The 16,806-nt window shown below is 28.0% G+C and overlaps 1 protein-coding gene across 4 annotated transcripts in view; it reads left to right on the forward strand.

Annotated features, from left to right (window-relative positions):
- Nucleotides 1–16,806, forward strand: part of LOC123299073 (longitudinals lacking protein, isoforms A/B/D/L) — a 422,122-nt gene that overhangs the window by 344,431 nt on the left and 60,885 nt on the right. Inside the window, exon 5 of one of the 4 annotated variants that reach the window (XM_044881240.1) lies at nt 13,320–13,777. The exons of the other annotated variants lie outside the window; for them this stretch is intronic. Coding sequence (XP_044737175.1) covers nt 13,320–13,762 — 443 coding nt within the window. The 3' untranslated portion in view covers nt 13,763–13,777. Of the gene's footprint in view, nt 1–13,319; nt 13,778–16,806 lie in introns of those variants that run through there. 4 annotated transcript variants of the gene reach the window in all.

The raw sequence follows: 16,806 nt of genomic DNA on the forward strand, positions 1-16,806 counted from the left end.
ATTTTACTATGCTGTGGTTTCTTTTACGATAAACAGAATTCAAATTATTAATTTATTATAGAAATCAAAAATTGTGGACGACCCCAAACAATTTCATTTATCGGAAGCATAAAAGTTTATTTTTCAACAATTACAATTGTACTAAAATTTGTAAAAACATTTTTCCAGGTTTTTATTATCAAAATATTGATAACTCTCCAGGAATTGATCAATTTGTGTGTACTAATTGTGGCAAGAGTTATAAACAAAAGAAATCATTAAAACGTCATGTGTGGTACGAATGTGGTAAACCACCGTTGTTTCATTGTCCTCATTGTCCTTACAGAGCACACCAAAAAACCACAATGAAAAATCATTGTGCACGAATTCATAGTAAAATGTTATAAATGATTACAAAAAATAAATATTTTGTTGTTATAATTCTGATTTTTATTTATTTAATTCCTGTACATAATTTCTTAGTATACCAGGCGAGCCTAAAACTCAGGAAGGAGTTCTTTCTAAAATTTAATTCTCTGCTGTAGCGAACACGAATATTCAAAAGTAAAATGCCATATACAGAGTGTCCTTTTTTTTAAGTGGACACATGCTTGAAACTTGATAAATATATTTATCATCGTATACCGGCATCGAATTTGATCTAAGTTTTCAGGTTCAGTTAAAACCACAATCTGATTTATAACTGACAAACAATAGATGAACGCTTTAAATTAGAAAGTTGTTTTTTATAAATACGCAAATATTTTTTGTTTGAAACATTTTTTTGTAAACCGAATAATTTAGACAGTAATAAATAAATCGCAAAAATCTAGCTTTTTGTGCGTTTGTTCTTTATAAAAAAAAAAACAAACCACTTTCATTAGATTTATTGAAAAAATTTTTCGAAGAGTGCCTAGATTTCTCAGAAATAATTATACCAAATAATAACGTTATAGAGTAGAGTGAGATTTTCATTGAGCTTAAAAACCTAGGTCAACTTTGATGTTTGCGTAAGATGTGCCTACACACCGAACACTTTTCGGTTGAATTGTATTCGTCGATAGAAGTTATTTTTCGAATTTCAAGCATATATCAGCTTAAAGAAGCAACCTGTATATTTCAATTTAAAAAAATGTTAGAAAAATCTCTTATAATTTAATAATTAAACAAAACATATTTTAGCTTCTCTTTTTTAAGCTTTAATAAAAATTTCAACTTGCCGAATTACTTTACATATTCTTTTAAAAATTAATTAAAAGGTTAAATTTTGTAGTTTGTTATGGCAGAAAGCATAGGGGAAGATTTCATTGTGAACAATGTGGAAAATCGTATAAATTAGAATCTCGTCATTAAGATTTCATAAGAAAAATGTATGTGGAGTTTTACCTAACCATAAATGAAAATTTTGTGATTATAAAACAGCTAGAAAAGGAAACCTAAAAAGACATGTGTTCAGAAATCATACAAGACAATAAATCTAAAAATCATAAAAGAGTCCGAAGACACTTTTCATTTTATACAGAAATTTTTATTCAAATCCATAATGCCGTCTGGAATTTTAATCATTTCAATAAATCTAAAATTTTGTAGCTTATTTAATATTAAATATCTCAAAAATAATGAAATGGTAGGTTTTATTTGCCAACAATTTTTATTTATGATCTAATCTATATTTTGTTTATTTAAACTTCCTTATTTCGATTTTAATAAAAATAATGGACTTTGATGGAATTTGTTTTGATTTTGTAGAATTTTGTGAATTGACCATATTATAGGTACTTCCAACCTTTAGAAAATTAAGACGTTAAATTTTGCAGGTTCTTATGTTAAGAGATTTCAATGCGGACAATGTGGAAAATTCTATAAATTAAGAAGTTCATTAAATTTTCATTTGAACATATGCGGGGCATTGCCTAAATTTGAGTGTAGATACTGTCATTATAAATCAGTTCGGAAAGGTGATCTAAAAAAACACATGATTAATAAGCATCAAGAATTTAATTTATAAAAAGCTATGAGTCGAAGGTAATTTAAATTTGGTAAAGAAATTTAAAATCAAAATTTTATTTCTTTTAAGCACGTTTATATGTCCAAAAAACCATAAAAATAAGTGACTTTATAAAAATTTACGAACAATTTTTCAGATATATTTTACTCCGATGAATCAACAAATTCTTTTGTATGTCCAAGATGTGGGAAAAGTTATTTAAGAAAACGTTCGTTAAAACGACATTTAGTTTATGAGTGTGGGAAGCCGCCCAGTTTTCAATGCCCATACTGTGATTATAGATCACATCAAAAAGTTAGTATACAAGGCCATTGTCTTCGTATTCATAAGAGGCCGTTTATTTCGTGAAATGGTTTCGGTAATACGGACATAATATTAAACCAAAGGATATATGAATTTTTCGTAATTATTTATATGTATTCGTCATGTTTATGATAACTTAAAAATGTATTTATTAAAAAAATATATTTGTTTTGAAATAAATATTGAGAAATCTAAAAATTGTATCATATATTTTTTATGTGTATCATAAATTAAACCTAACAATCCAAAGTGCAGCATCATTTTCCATATTACTGAGTGATTATTAACAAGCTGAAAATTTAGAAAATGAGACTTGTTATTCCTCCTATTGGGATTTTGAATTTTTTTTTTAACAAACATGGAAAGATCATATCATATTTTTTAACAAAACTGTTTTTATTTTTTATTTTTAATGATAATTTTAAAGTTAAGTTTTAAAAGAACTTTTCGAAAAAGAAACGAAAACGCTCGACAAAAAAATGTTCGTAAAAGATCGTGTAACGTCATAATGTTAATTAATAATTGTATAAAGTGTATACTATTCAATAAACATTATTACGTCACAACGATGTTTAATAAACATTTTTTGTCGGGCGTTTTCGTTTCTCTTTTGAAAAGTTCATTTGAAAATGCCTGTAACTTTAATAAAAACAATTTTGTTATAAAATTTATATATGATTTTTCCATTTTTGTCAAAAGAAAAAAATTTGTTTCAAAATCCCAATTGGAAGATTATCAAATAACAAAAAGAAAAGTGATTTGGTTCGACATTCTGCAAAATTGGGAATTCATGATACGGTGAAAATTTTAACGTATTACATTGGTCCTTAAAAAACTTCCTATAATATAGTAATATTTGTGTAAAAAATCTACTCTAAAATAAAAAAATAATATTTTGCAGGTGAATTTTATGATGCAAATCCTTTGAAATCTACATTTGATTGTTATACCTGTGGAAGAAAGTATGCATTAAAACATTCATTAACGCGTCATCTGAGATATGAGTGTGGGGTTGTTCCAAAATTTCAATGTTCTCTTTGTGATTTTAGAACATATCATAAAGTCAATTTAAAAAGTCATTGTTATCGAATACATAAAAAAGACTAGAAAGAGAGTAAATTTTCAATTGTAAAAAGTTTGTAGAAATATTTTTTTAATAAATGTATCAAATTTTTAACCAGTTAATAATTTTCTAATGACAAACCAGACTGTCTACAGTACTCCACACCCTACGAACTTCAACCCGAACCGCAACTTTCACATGGCATAGTTGACAACACATTGCTTGATTCCTCTGGTGCATGGTTCACCAACAACTGATATCGCAATCAGTGGAGGCCTAAAGTAATAAATAATACAATTTATATTCACAACTTGATTATGGTTTAACTTTTTCAGGCTGTTTTAATTCCAGTAGAACTTCAATGATTCAGAGTTCTACTGATAGACACAGTTCAAGCAGTTTTTTTTTTATTTCAATCACTTCAACTTGATTATTTTAGTCAAAAAACTCGAATTTGCATTTTTCGATATTTGAGTTACTTAAAAAGATCCTGGTTTAGTAGGCAAAGCATATGAAATGTATAAAATTATTAATTTCTGAAAAACGCTCATGAAAAATTTTTCTATTGCCGCCCTCTCCAAAAAAACGTTGATTTTTTCGTAAGGCTACCAACCTCCGAAACCGCCAAGTTTTCACTATATTTCCCAGTTTATAAAAATAGATGCTTTGAATTACCGTTGCTTAAAGACGGTTACAGTCCACTTTTTCCTAGATTTCTACATTCCCCTCTATTTAAAATTTTTTGAAACCATGTGTATCGAAATAAAACGTACAAAAGAAAATAGCATGACTTTGCTTTAATAAAATAAATGTTTTGTAGATACATTTCCGGTGAAGAAAAAAGGAAATTTTGATTGTGACCAATGTGGAAAATCATATAAAGAAAAGGGAACTTTGACTCGTCATAAAAGATATGAGTGTGGAGTTCTTCCTCAATTTGAATGTACATTTTGTGAATATAAATCACGCCGTAAAGAGTCATTACAATTACATTATTATCGAATACATCAAAAATTACTTCGTTAAGAGAAACAGAAGCATATTTTGCGCGCTTTTTGTATAAAATAATAACAAATTTATTTATATCGGTTAAAAATAATTACGGTATACCGTATTCTCCATATTTTAAGTGGTCGGTTTGAATCGTAATTGAATGTGGGACCAGCTTATGAAGAACTGGGGTAGGTTGAAAATTATCGAAACTTGCGCTGAATTTAAATATTTAATCTTTTAATGCGTAAGAGATAGCAGACAAATCAACATCAAATTGTAATATTACTATTAAATTCTTCTGACTTAATTTTCCCAGAGTCATAATTCTTGACTTAACAGTATTCGTAACCGTGCATGAGTTTTCTTGGTGGTTTTTTTCCAAGGTACTGAGACACTATTTTAAAAAATTATATGGGTGGACATAATTTTTGTTTTCATTGTAAACTAGAAAAATGTTTAAATAATTGACGTAAATTTTTCTGGCTTCGTGGATATACTTTAAAAGGTCACGTAAAAAATTTTAATACTTTTTTAATTGACCAAAACTTATAAACAAAGAATTACAATTTTTTAAGGTCTTTGGCCGAGATTTTGTTAAGTGTATGTATAAGAAGGGCTCGAAGCCAAATAATTTTACGTCAATTATTTAAACATTTTTTTTAGTTAACAATGAAAACGAAAATTTTAGAAAATTTTCTAAATAAACAATTTTCTAACTGCTTTTGAAACCCCGTTGAAACCGATCATCGTATTTTTTTTTCAAACCACTGTTTTTCTAACAGCAAATAATTTTTCCAATAATAACCGATAGAACACGTATGGTAAATTTAAAAAAATAAACTGACTGTAGGGGAAACTGATTGTAAACCAGAATCCCACGTCGCATACAATTAAAACAAGGAGCTTTATACAATTTTTGTTGTTAATTTTAGACTTTTTATCATTTATATTTGATTGATAAGATAAAGACGTGAAATAAAGTATAAATATTTGATTATTTCTTTCATTAAACAACCCAATCCACGAAAACGAATCGAAATGAAACATACAAAAGGAAATAGCACGTTCCTTGCTTTAATAAAATAAATATTTTGTAGGTAAATTTCGTACGAAGATAAAAGGATGTTTTGATTGTGACCAGTGTGGAAAATCGTATACAGAAAAAGGAAATCTGACTCGTCATAAAAGATATGAGTGTGGAGTTCTTCCTCAATTTGAATGTGCATTTTGTAATTTTAGATCACGTCGCAAAGCTTCGTTACAATTACATTGTTATCGAATACATAAGAAAAGTATATTTTGAGAATTAAACGACTGTCAGATTATTAAGATTTTATGTAATTTTGCGTAAAATAATAACCAAGTATCTTTTTTATATTAAAAATAATTACTATTTGGCTGTATACAGTAATTTTCATATTTTAAGTTGTGAGTTTGAATCGTATTTGAATACAGAACCAACGGATGAGGAACTGGACCAAGTTCAAAATTCACAAAATTTGCGTTCGCTGTCAAAAATTACATTTAAATAATTAATCTTTTAAATAGTTAAGGGGTAGAAAAAAACATAAAAAATGCCTCTTTTTAAAATGAAACAAATTTTATTTTAAAATTAAAAAAAATTATAGAATTGTCAGTTACTTCAAGCCGAAAATTAAAAAAAAAATTGTTATTGTTTTTCTTCCATTAATTCTATTATATTGTTATTTGCTCATATATCATTAAAATAATTATTTAATAGATGAGATAACACGGCGACTCGCATACCACAAACATAATTAGGAGGCATTTATTAATTACGTAAGCATGATTTTGATGGTTTTTGTTGGTTTATACCATGGAGATAGATATTTATACCCTCTTCTACCGCCATTAAGTGCCACTTTTACCTAGTTTCTTGGAGTCACGAATATGAGTAGAATTTTATTGTTATTTTTCAAACAATAAGTAATTATGTAATATTTTTGTAAATTTTATTCATTTGAATTAATTTTGTAAAATTATTAATAATTTTTTAACAAATTTTCCTTATCGATTTTAAAAATTGTTAACAATAAATTTTAAAAATGGACCATAATTATTCTTATTATATTCCTCTAATTCTTTTCACAAAAAGATGCCATCAAATGAAAATAAAAATTTAAGATAAATCTTATTAAAGAAAAGCTGGTACAGTTTTTAATCAAATAAATGTTTTGTAGATGAGTTTCATAAAAGAAAAAAATCCGCACGATTTAATTGTGATAAATGTGGAAAATCGTATACGGAAAAGGGAAATTTGACTCGTCATATAAAATATGAATGTGGAGTTACTCCTAAATTTCAATGTGAATATTGTAATTATAAAACACATCGCCGAAACACTTTAAAAGCTCATGGTTATCGAGTACATAAAATAACCTGAAAATTGAAAATATGTTTTATAATTTTTTATAATTCTTTCAGTATGAATATATTAATTTAAACATTTATCTTCTATTTTTAATCTCCCTAAAACTGATTAATAATATACAGATTTGAAAATCTTCTTATTTTATAGGATCGAACTTTCTGGGTGCTAAAATAAAAAAGGTTTGCAGCAATTCGTCCATACTCCATACTAAGCAAGATACATAAAATCAGTTCATAGGCTACTAATTTGGCTTAATCGTAATCTTATCCGCTTGACTGATCCAACTATTATTTTGCTATTTATTATTAAAAAATTCACTTTCAAAATTTTTTTAATGTCAAATTACTTTCGTTTGTATTGAAATGATTATTTTTCAACAAAAAGTCAACACCTCTCTTTTAGTACCTCTTTGCACACCATCTAAACACAACTAATCATGTAGTCTGATATAAGGTGTTTGTTTATTACTCGACTACGACAAAGCAAAAAGGAGGAATATGATTTTGAACGATATGCATATGAACATAAACGTGACCTACAGTTATAGGCTACGTCACATTAAATTGAATATGGCGCCCTCTAGAGACATTTCGATACATGAATAGTGAGACGCTCAGAACAACTCAGTATTAATATAGTATGTAACAATATTTGTGTGTTACAACAATTACAACAATTATTACAACAATAAACTTTAAAAATTATATTCAAATAAAACAAAAAATGTGCATGTAAAGTCATACATAAAGGAAAGCTTTGTTTTAATCAAATCAATATTTTTCAGGTGAATCTCCTAAAGGTCAAAAATTTTTACGCCGTTTTGGCTGTAAACAATGTGGAAAATCATATGTGGAACAAAAAACATTGAATCGCCATTTAAAATATGAATGTGGAATTCTTCCTCGATTTGTATGTGAATTTTGTGATTTTAAAACGCATCACAAAGCCACTTTAAAAGGGCATTGTTTTCGAATACACAAAAAATGTATCGTAATTTGAAGAATATTGGAAATATTTTCCTTAAAAATGACTGATCGTTTATAAATAGTTAATTTGATTTAAAGTTTTGAAAATAAAAATATTTAAGGACAATTTAAAATTATTTTTTAATCCAAATCAAGGATCAAACTTGAGGTTGTATTCTATGTGCTGAATGCCTTACTGATGTGTGTTCTTTGTATGGCGTAGACATCTGATAAGAAAAGATTTTCCGAAATTCTACACCTAAGGGAGTGGAAAACGGGGGTAAAGTTTGTATGGGACAATATGACTCCTTGGTCCAATCTACTTCAAATTTTGCATAAACATTCGTTAACGGTAGTACAAGTGGTTAACAGCTAGTCATAAAATTAATTCAGATTCAACTTTTCCGTTATAGTTTAATCCTTTCTTTTGTGCAATCGTTTGAATTACTATTTTTAGTAGCTAATAAATTAATCATTAAACATTTTAATGGCCTTTATTTGATTTTATTGATAATTAAGAGCTGCTCTTTCTATTACTTTTTGATAACTCATGGTAATGTTGAAAATTGAAAAAAAAAAAAATCCAAACGCAACTTGACCTCAAATTCTGTTGTAAAAGAAAGAATGACAATTATTTGAAAATGACGGGATTGGGAGAGATCTTTAAGAAAATTTTATAAAAAATTATTTCAATAAAAGAATTTCCTAAAGGCCAAAATTTTTTACGCCGTTTTGGCTGTAAACAATGCGGAAAATCATATGTGGAACAAAAATCATTAAATCGTCATTTAAGATATGAATGTGGAATTCTTCCTCGATTTGTATGTGAACTTTGTGATTTTAAAGCACATCACAAAGCCACATTAAAAAGCATTGTTTTCGAATACATAAAAAATAGGGATCGAACTTGAGGTTGTTTAGAAAAAATACTGATGTTCACTGTTATTCGTTCGCACATGCTTGCATAAAACATAAGAATCATTCATAAAATCGATTCAGATCTTGCTTTTTCGCTCTATTTTAACCTTTTTTTTATGCAATCGTTTGAATTACTATATATTTAAGTTACAAGTTAGTAATGTAATTTTTAATTGGACTTTATTTGATTTTTTCGCCCTATTAGCTCAGTTGGTTAAGGTGTAATCAATTCCTTCCGCGTTATGCTTAGGGTAACGGGTTAAATTCCCGCCGCCGCCACAAAATTAATGGTATATGCATGAAAGAGGTGCACTCAGCCTCTGAAATTGAGGAGTTGATAAATGAAATTATCAGCGGAAAGGTGGTAAAACCCATATATGGTATCACAATGGGCTCTATAGTCTATGTGTGTCCTTCGTGGACAGCCAATATAACCTAACCTTATTTGATTTTAATGAAAGTAGAAAGCGGGCTCTTTCTCTTACCTTTTAGTAACTAACGTTGAATACCAACTTGATTAACCAACTTGATTTCTGCTGGTGCAAAATAGATAGGCAAGGATAATAATAATTTTACCAAGTGCTAAAATTTCATTTATTTTAAATCAAATATCGTAAAAGATTTTCAAAAAAACAAATAAAATTTATACTGGGATTTTGATCCAGCGGCTTTAATATTGTTTGATCATTCGACAAAATAAAGTTAAACATCAATTCGCCAAGTTTCGTTTTGATTTTAATTTTTTGTTTGTATATAATTTCTATTACAAATTATATTTCAGGTACAAAATTCTTTATAATTCTTTATATAATTTATTTTATTTATTTATTTTTTTTAATTTTATTATTATTTTTATTTATAAAAATTTTTTAAACAACCAACAATTGTATATTTTTTTGTTTTCATTTTTAGGTGGATATGGTGAAATGATGAGTTATACAATTAATTGTGGCCGCTTTGAATGTTTATTTTGTTATAAAACGTACAAAAACAAATCAGCAGTTATACGACATTTGCGTTATGAATGTGGAAAAATTCCATCATTTTCTTGTACCTTATGTGATCATGCATCATATCGTAAAGATGATTTAAAAAAACATATCCGCAATAGGCATTTTAAAACTTTGGAATTATTTCTTGGAGGAAATTCCCAATTAAATATTTAATTTTTATTTTGTAAAAATATTCGGTTGTTAAGTCTCTTGCGATTAATATGCCATTTTCGATACATTCTCTGCTAAAATTCATATCTTTGGTAATGTCTAAAATTCCTTTAAAATTATACGAACAAAAATTTGAAACTGGTTAAGGTATTTCCAGCATGGAAAAACTTGTCGACAATTTTGCCTATTTTTCACAGATTCGGAAAAATGTTCGTTAGAAATCTCGAAGTTGTAGAATTTTTGGTCTTTTAGATCGCGAGATAGTCAGCTGCAAAGTTCGCGATTTCGAGAGTCAAAGTATGTAAAATTGACTGTGCTCCTTGATATTTTTTACAATTTTCTTGATAGAATTTAAAAAAAATGTAGGAGAGTTGAAAGAAATGTTTTTAGAAAAAATAAAAATATCCTCGCCGTTTTGTTTTCGAGATATTAATTTTCAAAATTGGAAACTTAGGCATTTATTATTTCCTGTTGTTAAATGGTCAAAACTTATGAACATTTAGAATTTAATAGTCCTATTTTTAGTCTGTGAAAAAAAATTCATAAAATTCTAGCGAAAAGAAGGGTTTTATCATGCTGAAAATACTTTAACGTAACTTCTTATGGGTTAAATGGCAAAGACATTCTTAGAACATATAAACTGAAAGGTATAAATTGATATACCTACGAGTTGAATTTTGAAGTTTTATTTTTTATTTTTACGGGTTGTTTTTATATAAACTGATTTATCTAGCCGTTAAGGGGCAACTACTTAAAACATTATCTTAGAAAAAATTCCTTTCAAATAGATAGTGAAGCAATATAATTAATGAAAAAATTAAAGAACCATTTTCTTGGAAGTTTGTCGGATGTGCTTAGAAACATTTCCCAAGATCGCATAATTATCAACAATATGTCATATAATTTCTCGAACAAAATTAGAAAATAATATAATTTTTCTATCACTTGCACAGTAATAATTTTTGAGTTACTTATTCTTGTTAAGTATCATCTCTCGTTTCATTGAGGGTGTATTTAAAATAAAGAAAAAGCCTAGTCGAAATATTTGGAATATACTTAGTTTAAAAAAAATAATAATTTATCTATTAAAAATTAACAAAAATTGTAAAATACTTCCTCAGGTTCGATTCTAACGTGTTAAATGTTTTAGTTTTCTCTTTTTTTAATTATTGTTTCAAATATTTAATTGATATTATACGTAATTTAATAATTACAGACTTGTAGATATTATTTAATTATTTGATAAAACGTTTTTTTTTTAATCTAGTTTTATACTCACTTATTATTGTTAGATATATTTTTAATGGATTGTTTGTAATTTATTTGATTTATTCTCACCGTTTTGAGATTTATATTATTATTTTAATATGGGCAAGGAAAGTAATAATGATTCCATACATTGTTTTAAAATAATTACGAATATTTTATTCAGAGAAATTTTAGAAAAGAAAATTAAAGAATTAATAGATAATGAATATTTTATTTTTTAATTGTCTTGATTTTAAAGTACCATCATTTAATGCGTCTTTCCTTTTTTGGTTGGTTAAAATACTTTAATTTCACAAATCTAATAATAATTTTTACATTGTTTGTTGTTTTTTCTTTATTTGCGCAAATAATGCAAAGAGAGTCTAACTAGAGATAGAAATCTTTAAAAATTTTTGTTAATATTTGTTTGGAAACTAATTTTTTTAACACTTTAAAAGTAAGAATAATAACGCATAGCAATTTTAGTTTGCTTTTCTAAAATTTACAAAAAAAAATAACAACTTCTTGCTAAATTTAACCTCTTTATCAAAACAATATGTGGGACAGAATTGAAGGCCCGTGACATGCGATGACGAAGGGTCTGAAATTGATTCTTAAATTTTTGATATCATACTTTTAAAAGCAAGTTTTTGTGTTTTGGTTTGTAAATTGAAATACCGTTAGTTTTTGAATATAAGTCGTAAAATCACTTATCTTTAAAACTTGACTGTTATGGCAGGACGATTTTAGTAACTAGATCAGGCATGGGCAAATGGGACTTACATAAGTCCCTGAGACTCCTTACTTAAAATACGAGTAGGACAGTGACAACCTAACCAGCGATAACCTAAAATACGAGTAAGACAGAGAGACAACATTTTTGTTTTCTACCTATCTCATTATTATTAGAGAAACTAAGAAACCCGCCTCGCTTCCTCCTCTATGAACAATGCGGACTTGGATAAAGAGACACACAATAAAGTTTATGACATACAATAAAGTTATAACAATGGTGAATTCGACTAAAAATAACTCGCCCATGCCTGAACTAGATCACACGTAATTAGAAAGTAAATAATGAGGGCTTCTTAATTAAGAAGAAAAATGTTGTATATCAGAAATGATTTGTCGTGCCCCCGTTTGTTAGTAATATTGGATGTCTACTGTTGCGTTTTCCTCAGGTCATTTGGTTGACAATATAGTTAATTTAAGATCGAATAAGCTTATGATGATCAAGGATAATATGCAATTAAAAGTATTATGCTAGAAGGGTCACTCAGGCTAGCTTACTGAACTATTATCGCCAATTTGATGATTTTGATTTGATCAGATCAGACAAAGAGTTGAGCACAAATCATGTTTATTTATCATAGATTCATACGTTTATTAGAAAAAATGATTTAACATCAGTTAAATAATATTAAAAATATGTATATTTTATTATTATTGAATGATTCTTTCAAATAAATTATTTTTATATATTTTGTTTTTAATTTTTTTATATCATTTGACAATCAACTTTCTATGTTTATTATGCTTAGAAAAATTGTTTCATAGAAAAATTTTATACTTCATTGATCTCTTCTTTCAACGCTTAAATCGAATTCTGTCTTAGCCTAACATAAACCGATTTTTTAAGTACTCATAGGGAATAATTAGGGTCAAATCAAGCAACGCGAAGAGTCAGCCTAATCACCCCTGTACTTCGAAAAAAGTGTTTAGAAAAAAAAAAAAAAACTCGGAACATTAAAATTACCATTTATTTATGTTCGTAGTGACAAATTACACAATTTTAACAACTTTTGTTGGTTTTGATAACAGCTTTCTATTTTTTTTTATTTCTACGCATTTTCTTCACTTGTATTTAAGTGAGAACAGAATTGACATCAATTGAAACACTGTTTCCTTATTAAAAAAAAAAAAAAAAAAACTTTCCAAAAACATCAGGAAAAGGTAAAATTTTTTTAATATTTAAGGTTTTAATATTTTTGGGGTATCGATGTCTAAATTGAGATTGCTTTACTTCTTGGTAATCTAAAATTGAAGAAAATGTGCAGTATTTAGTATCTCATTAACATACACCATTTTGTTCTATCATCATCAATAAGTGTTTACATACGAAGGTATATTCTTTTATTGTGTTGTTCATCTATTTAGCACGAATTTGTGATTACACATAATCCGATCGCATTCACAAAACTAAATGTTTTCCTTTAAGTGTGTTTTTTATCAAACATTAATTTCCAATCAGCACCATATATTTAACAAACAAAATTATTGATTTCAGATTTAATAAAAAAATGCGACGAAGATAAAAAATTATTAGATTTAGTAAATTTAACACCATCATTTATGTTATGGTCTGCTGCGGCCACAAATTTACATAAATTAGATAGTGTATTTGCATCTGCATCCGCCACAACAATACCATCATCAAGTATACTATTAAATAGTGGTGCAACAATACCATTTAATACGACCACTGATAAAATGCATAATTGTCAAAATTGTACAAAAACGTATCGATGGAAATCTGCGTTGTTACGTCATAAACGTTATGAATGTGGTAAAGAGCCAATGTATTCATGTGATCATTGTGGACATCGTACACATTATCCGGCCAGTTTACAAAAGCATATACGACGTGTACATGCTAATACAACGCCAAATGATTTATTTACACTAGCTGCGGCGGCAGGGTCTTCAATGAGTAAAAAAGAATTGAAGTAAACAAATAAAAAAATTAATTTTAAATAAAAAAAATACGAGCTTAATAAAGTGGGGTAGTTGACTAATTATTCTTATTTTGGCCCAAATTTTATTATCCATTTGATAAATTTTATTATCCAGTGAACTTTTGAGTGGTATTTAATGAAAAAGCCTACTAGCTCTTGAGCTGATGTGATTATTGTTTTGAGTGAAAACATGCCATTTAGATATCGACGGAGGAAGTTCGAAAATGGTACCTAGAAAAGTTTAGGTTTCATTTCATCACCCCGAATCACCCCAACTTTGAAACTTCAAATGACTGCGCGCGTCTAGCGGAATGAATATTACCGAGTGCTCAGTTAATACAAATACAAATACTGGAGTAAATCTAAGCAAAAAAAGGCTGTTATATGGATTAAAAGTTCGAGCAGTGAAACTTGGGGGTTTTTCTTTTCACATCAAAATAAGTATTTTTTGAAATTTTTTACTTTCCCGGAGTGGTGCAACATGTTTAAAAAACAAAATGGCGTCAAAAATGAAATTTTTTTCAGAAATTTTATCATTTTTATTTTATATTCGCAAAAGGAGACATCGGTGCATATCCAAATTTGGTAGGTTTGTAGTCCATGTTAAGAACTACTACTCATAATTTTTTGGTGGGGTTTCGTCCCTTCCCCTCCCAGTTATATATATATGTATACACACATATAGTAAAACAGTTCATTTGACTATAACTTGAAAAATATTCGATTGATTTTAATGAAACTAATATCAATAGTAGGTTTTATTACTTACAACTTTCGGTTAAAATTTTAGCGAAATCCGTTAAATAGTTCGGCCAAAATTTCCAATTTAGGGAATTGTTTAAAATGGCTGCCATTTTATGCCATTTTGTCCTACGAGGTTAAATTTTTTTTAACTTTAAAGCATTTTTAATTATCTTTCGATTTTATAATAAGTGGCTTACCCGTAAAATGACTCCTTGATCCATATTTTTGCGAAAAACGGAAAATTTAACACTTTCTGGTAATAATTGTTTGGGGGGTGTATAGACTGGCTTTGGGGGGTGTTTTTTGCTTTGGCATGAGAAAACTATTTTTAAAAGAGGTCTATATGGTTTAAAGCAAAATTTTTAAGTTTTAACCCCCGCGCTGTAAGGGGGAAGGGGTGTATGAAATAAATGTATCTTAAAAGATTTTAAAAAGAGGTCAAAATAGTTTAAAATGCTAAAGTAACCCAAAATTTTAGATGCTTTTATTAATATAGCACTTTTTACAAGATCCACCCCTTCCCCTCCCGCTTTCATATTTTTTGCAAATTCAAAATTTTTATGACGTACAAAGGGGTTTTTGGGGTCGCTGATCTCGAATTTTGCAATAGATTATCAAAAACAATTGTAATATTTTTAGGGGGTGTACTTATTTGGGCCAAAAGTTCGAGATCAGCGACCCCCAAAACCCCTTTATACGTCATAAAAATTTTGAATTTGCAAAAAATATGAAAGGGGGAGGGGAAGGGGTGGATGTTGTAAAAAGTGCTATATTAATAAAAGCATCTAAAATTTTGGGTTACTTTAGCATTTTAAACTATTTTGACCTCTTTTTAAAATCTTTTAAGATACATTTATTTCATACACCCCTTCCCCCTTACAGCGCGGGGATTAAAACTTAAAAATTTTGCTTTAAACCATATAGACCTCTTTTAAAAATAGTTTTCTCATGCCAAAGCAAAAAACACCCCCCAAAGCCAGTCTATACACCCCCCAAACAATTATTACCAGAAAGTGTTAAATTTTCCGTTTTTCGCAAAAATATGGATCAAGGAGTCATTTTACGGGTAAGCCACTTATTATAAAATCGAAAGATAATTAAAAATGCTTTAAAGTTAAAAAAAATTTAACCTCGTAGGACAAAATGGCATAAAATGGCAGCCATTTTAAACAATTCCCTAAATTGGAAATTTTGGCCGAACTATTTAACGGATTTCGCTAAAATTTTAACCGAAAGTTGTAAGTAATAAAACCTACTATTGATATTAGTTTCATTAAAATCAATCGAATATTTTTCAAGTTATAGTCAAATGAACTGTTTTACTATATGTATGTATACATATATATATAACTGGGAGGGGAAGGAACGAAACCCCACCAAAAAATTATGAGTAGTAGTTCTTAACATGGACTACAAACCTACCAAATTTGGATATGCACCGATGTCTCCTTTTGCGAATATAAAATAAAAATGATAAAATTTCTGAAAAAAATTTCATTTTTGACGCCATTTTGTTTTTTAAACATGTTGCACCACTCCGGGAAAGTAAAAAATTTCAAAAAATACTTATTTTGATGTGAAAAGAAAAACCCCCAAGTTTCACTGCTCGAACTTTTAATCCATACACAAGGCGTAATTTCACTCTACTAAAAATGTATCTTAAAGAGAAAATGGATTATCGATATATGAGATGTCGACACTAGCTTAGTATAATCGAGCTCCCAATTCAGGTACGCACGGCCAACAATTATGTGTTTATCTCTCTTATTATAAATAAATCTGTTTTTCTTTTCAACTTATTTTTGAAAAATGAATTAAAAAACAGTAAACTAAAAAAACGCGTTGCTTTTGTACTAGCTCCATGGTCATCGATAATCTTTGTTATTAGACGTCAAAGTCTCCAGAGTTCGAAATTTAACCAAAATAAACAAGCTACATAATCACTGAAGTTTCAATATTTACATGTAATAAACAGGATAAGAAGTTGCCCTAAAAAATAGCCAACTACCCCTATTATACTTAATAATCAAATAGATTTAAATAGAATATATTATATGTTTTGAAATTTTAATTTAGAATACCATTCAATTTTTCTAGTCTTTAGAAAAGAGTCAAACTGAGAATTAATTTAAAAAGCGGATGATTTTTTGAATTTTTCAAATAATCACTGAATGCGATGAGTCAATAATGTAACTTGTTTTCTAAACGAATTTTTAAAACTAAATCAATGTTGTTCCTAAAAAAAATTAATGTAAAGTTGTTACCAAAAAAACAAAACCAATTTAAGAAATCAAA

Source organism: Chrysoperla carnea, chromosome 4 (assembly GCF_905475395.1).
Source record: "Chrysoperla carnea chromosome 4, inChrCarn1.1, whole genome shotgun sequence".
NCBI lineage: Eukaryota > Metazoa > Arthropoda > Insecta > Neuroptera > Chrysopidae > Chrysoperla > Chrysoperla carnea.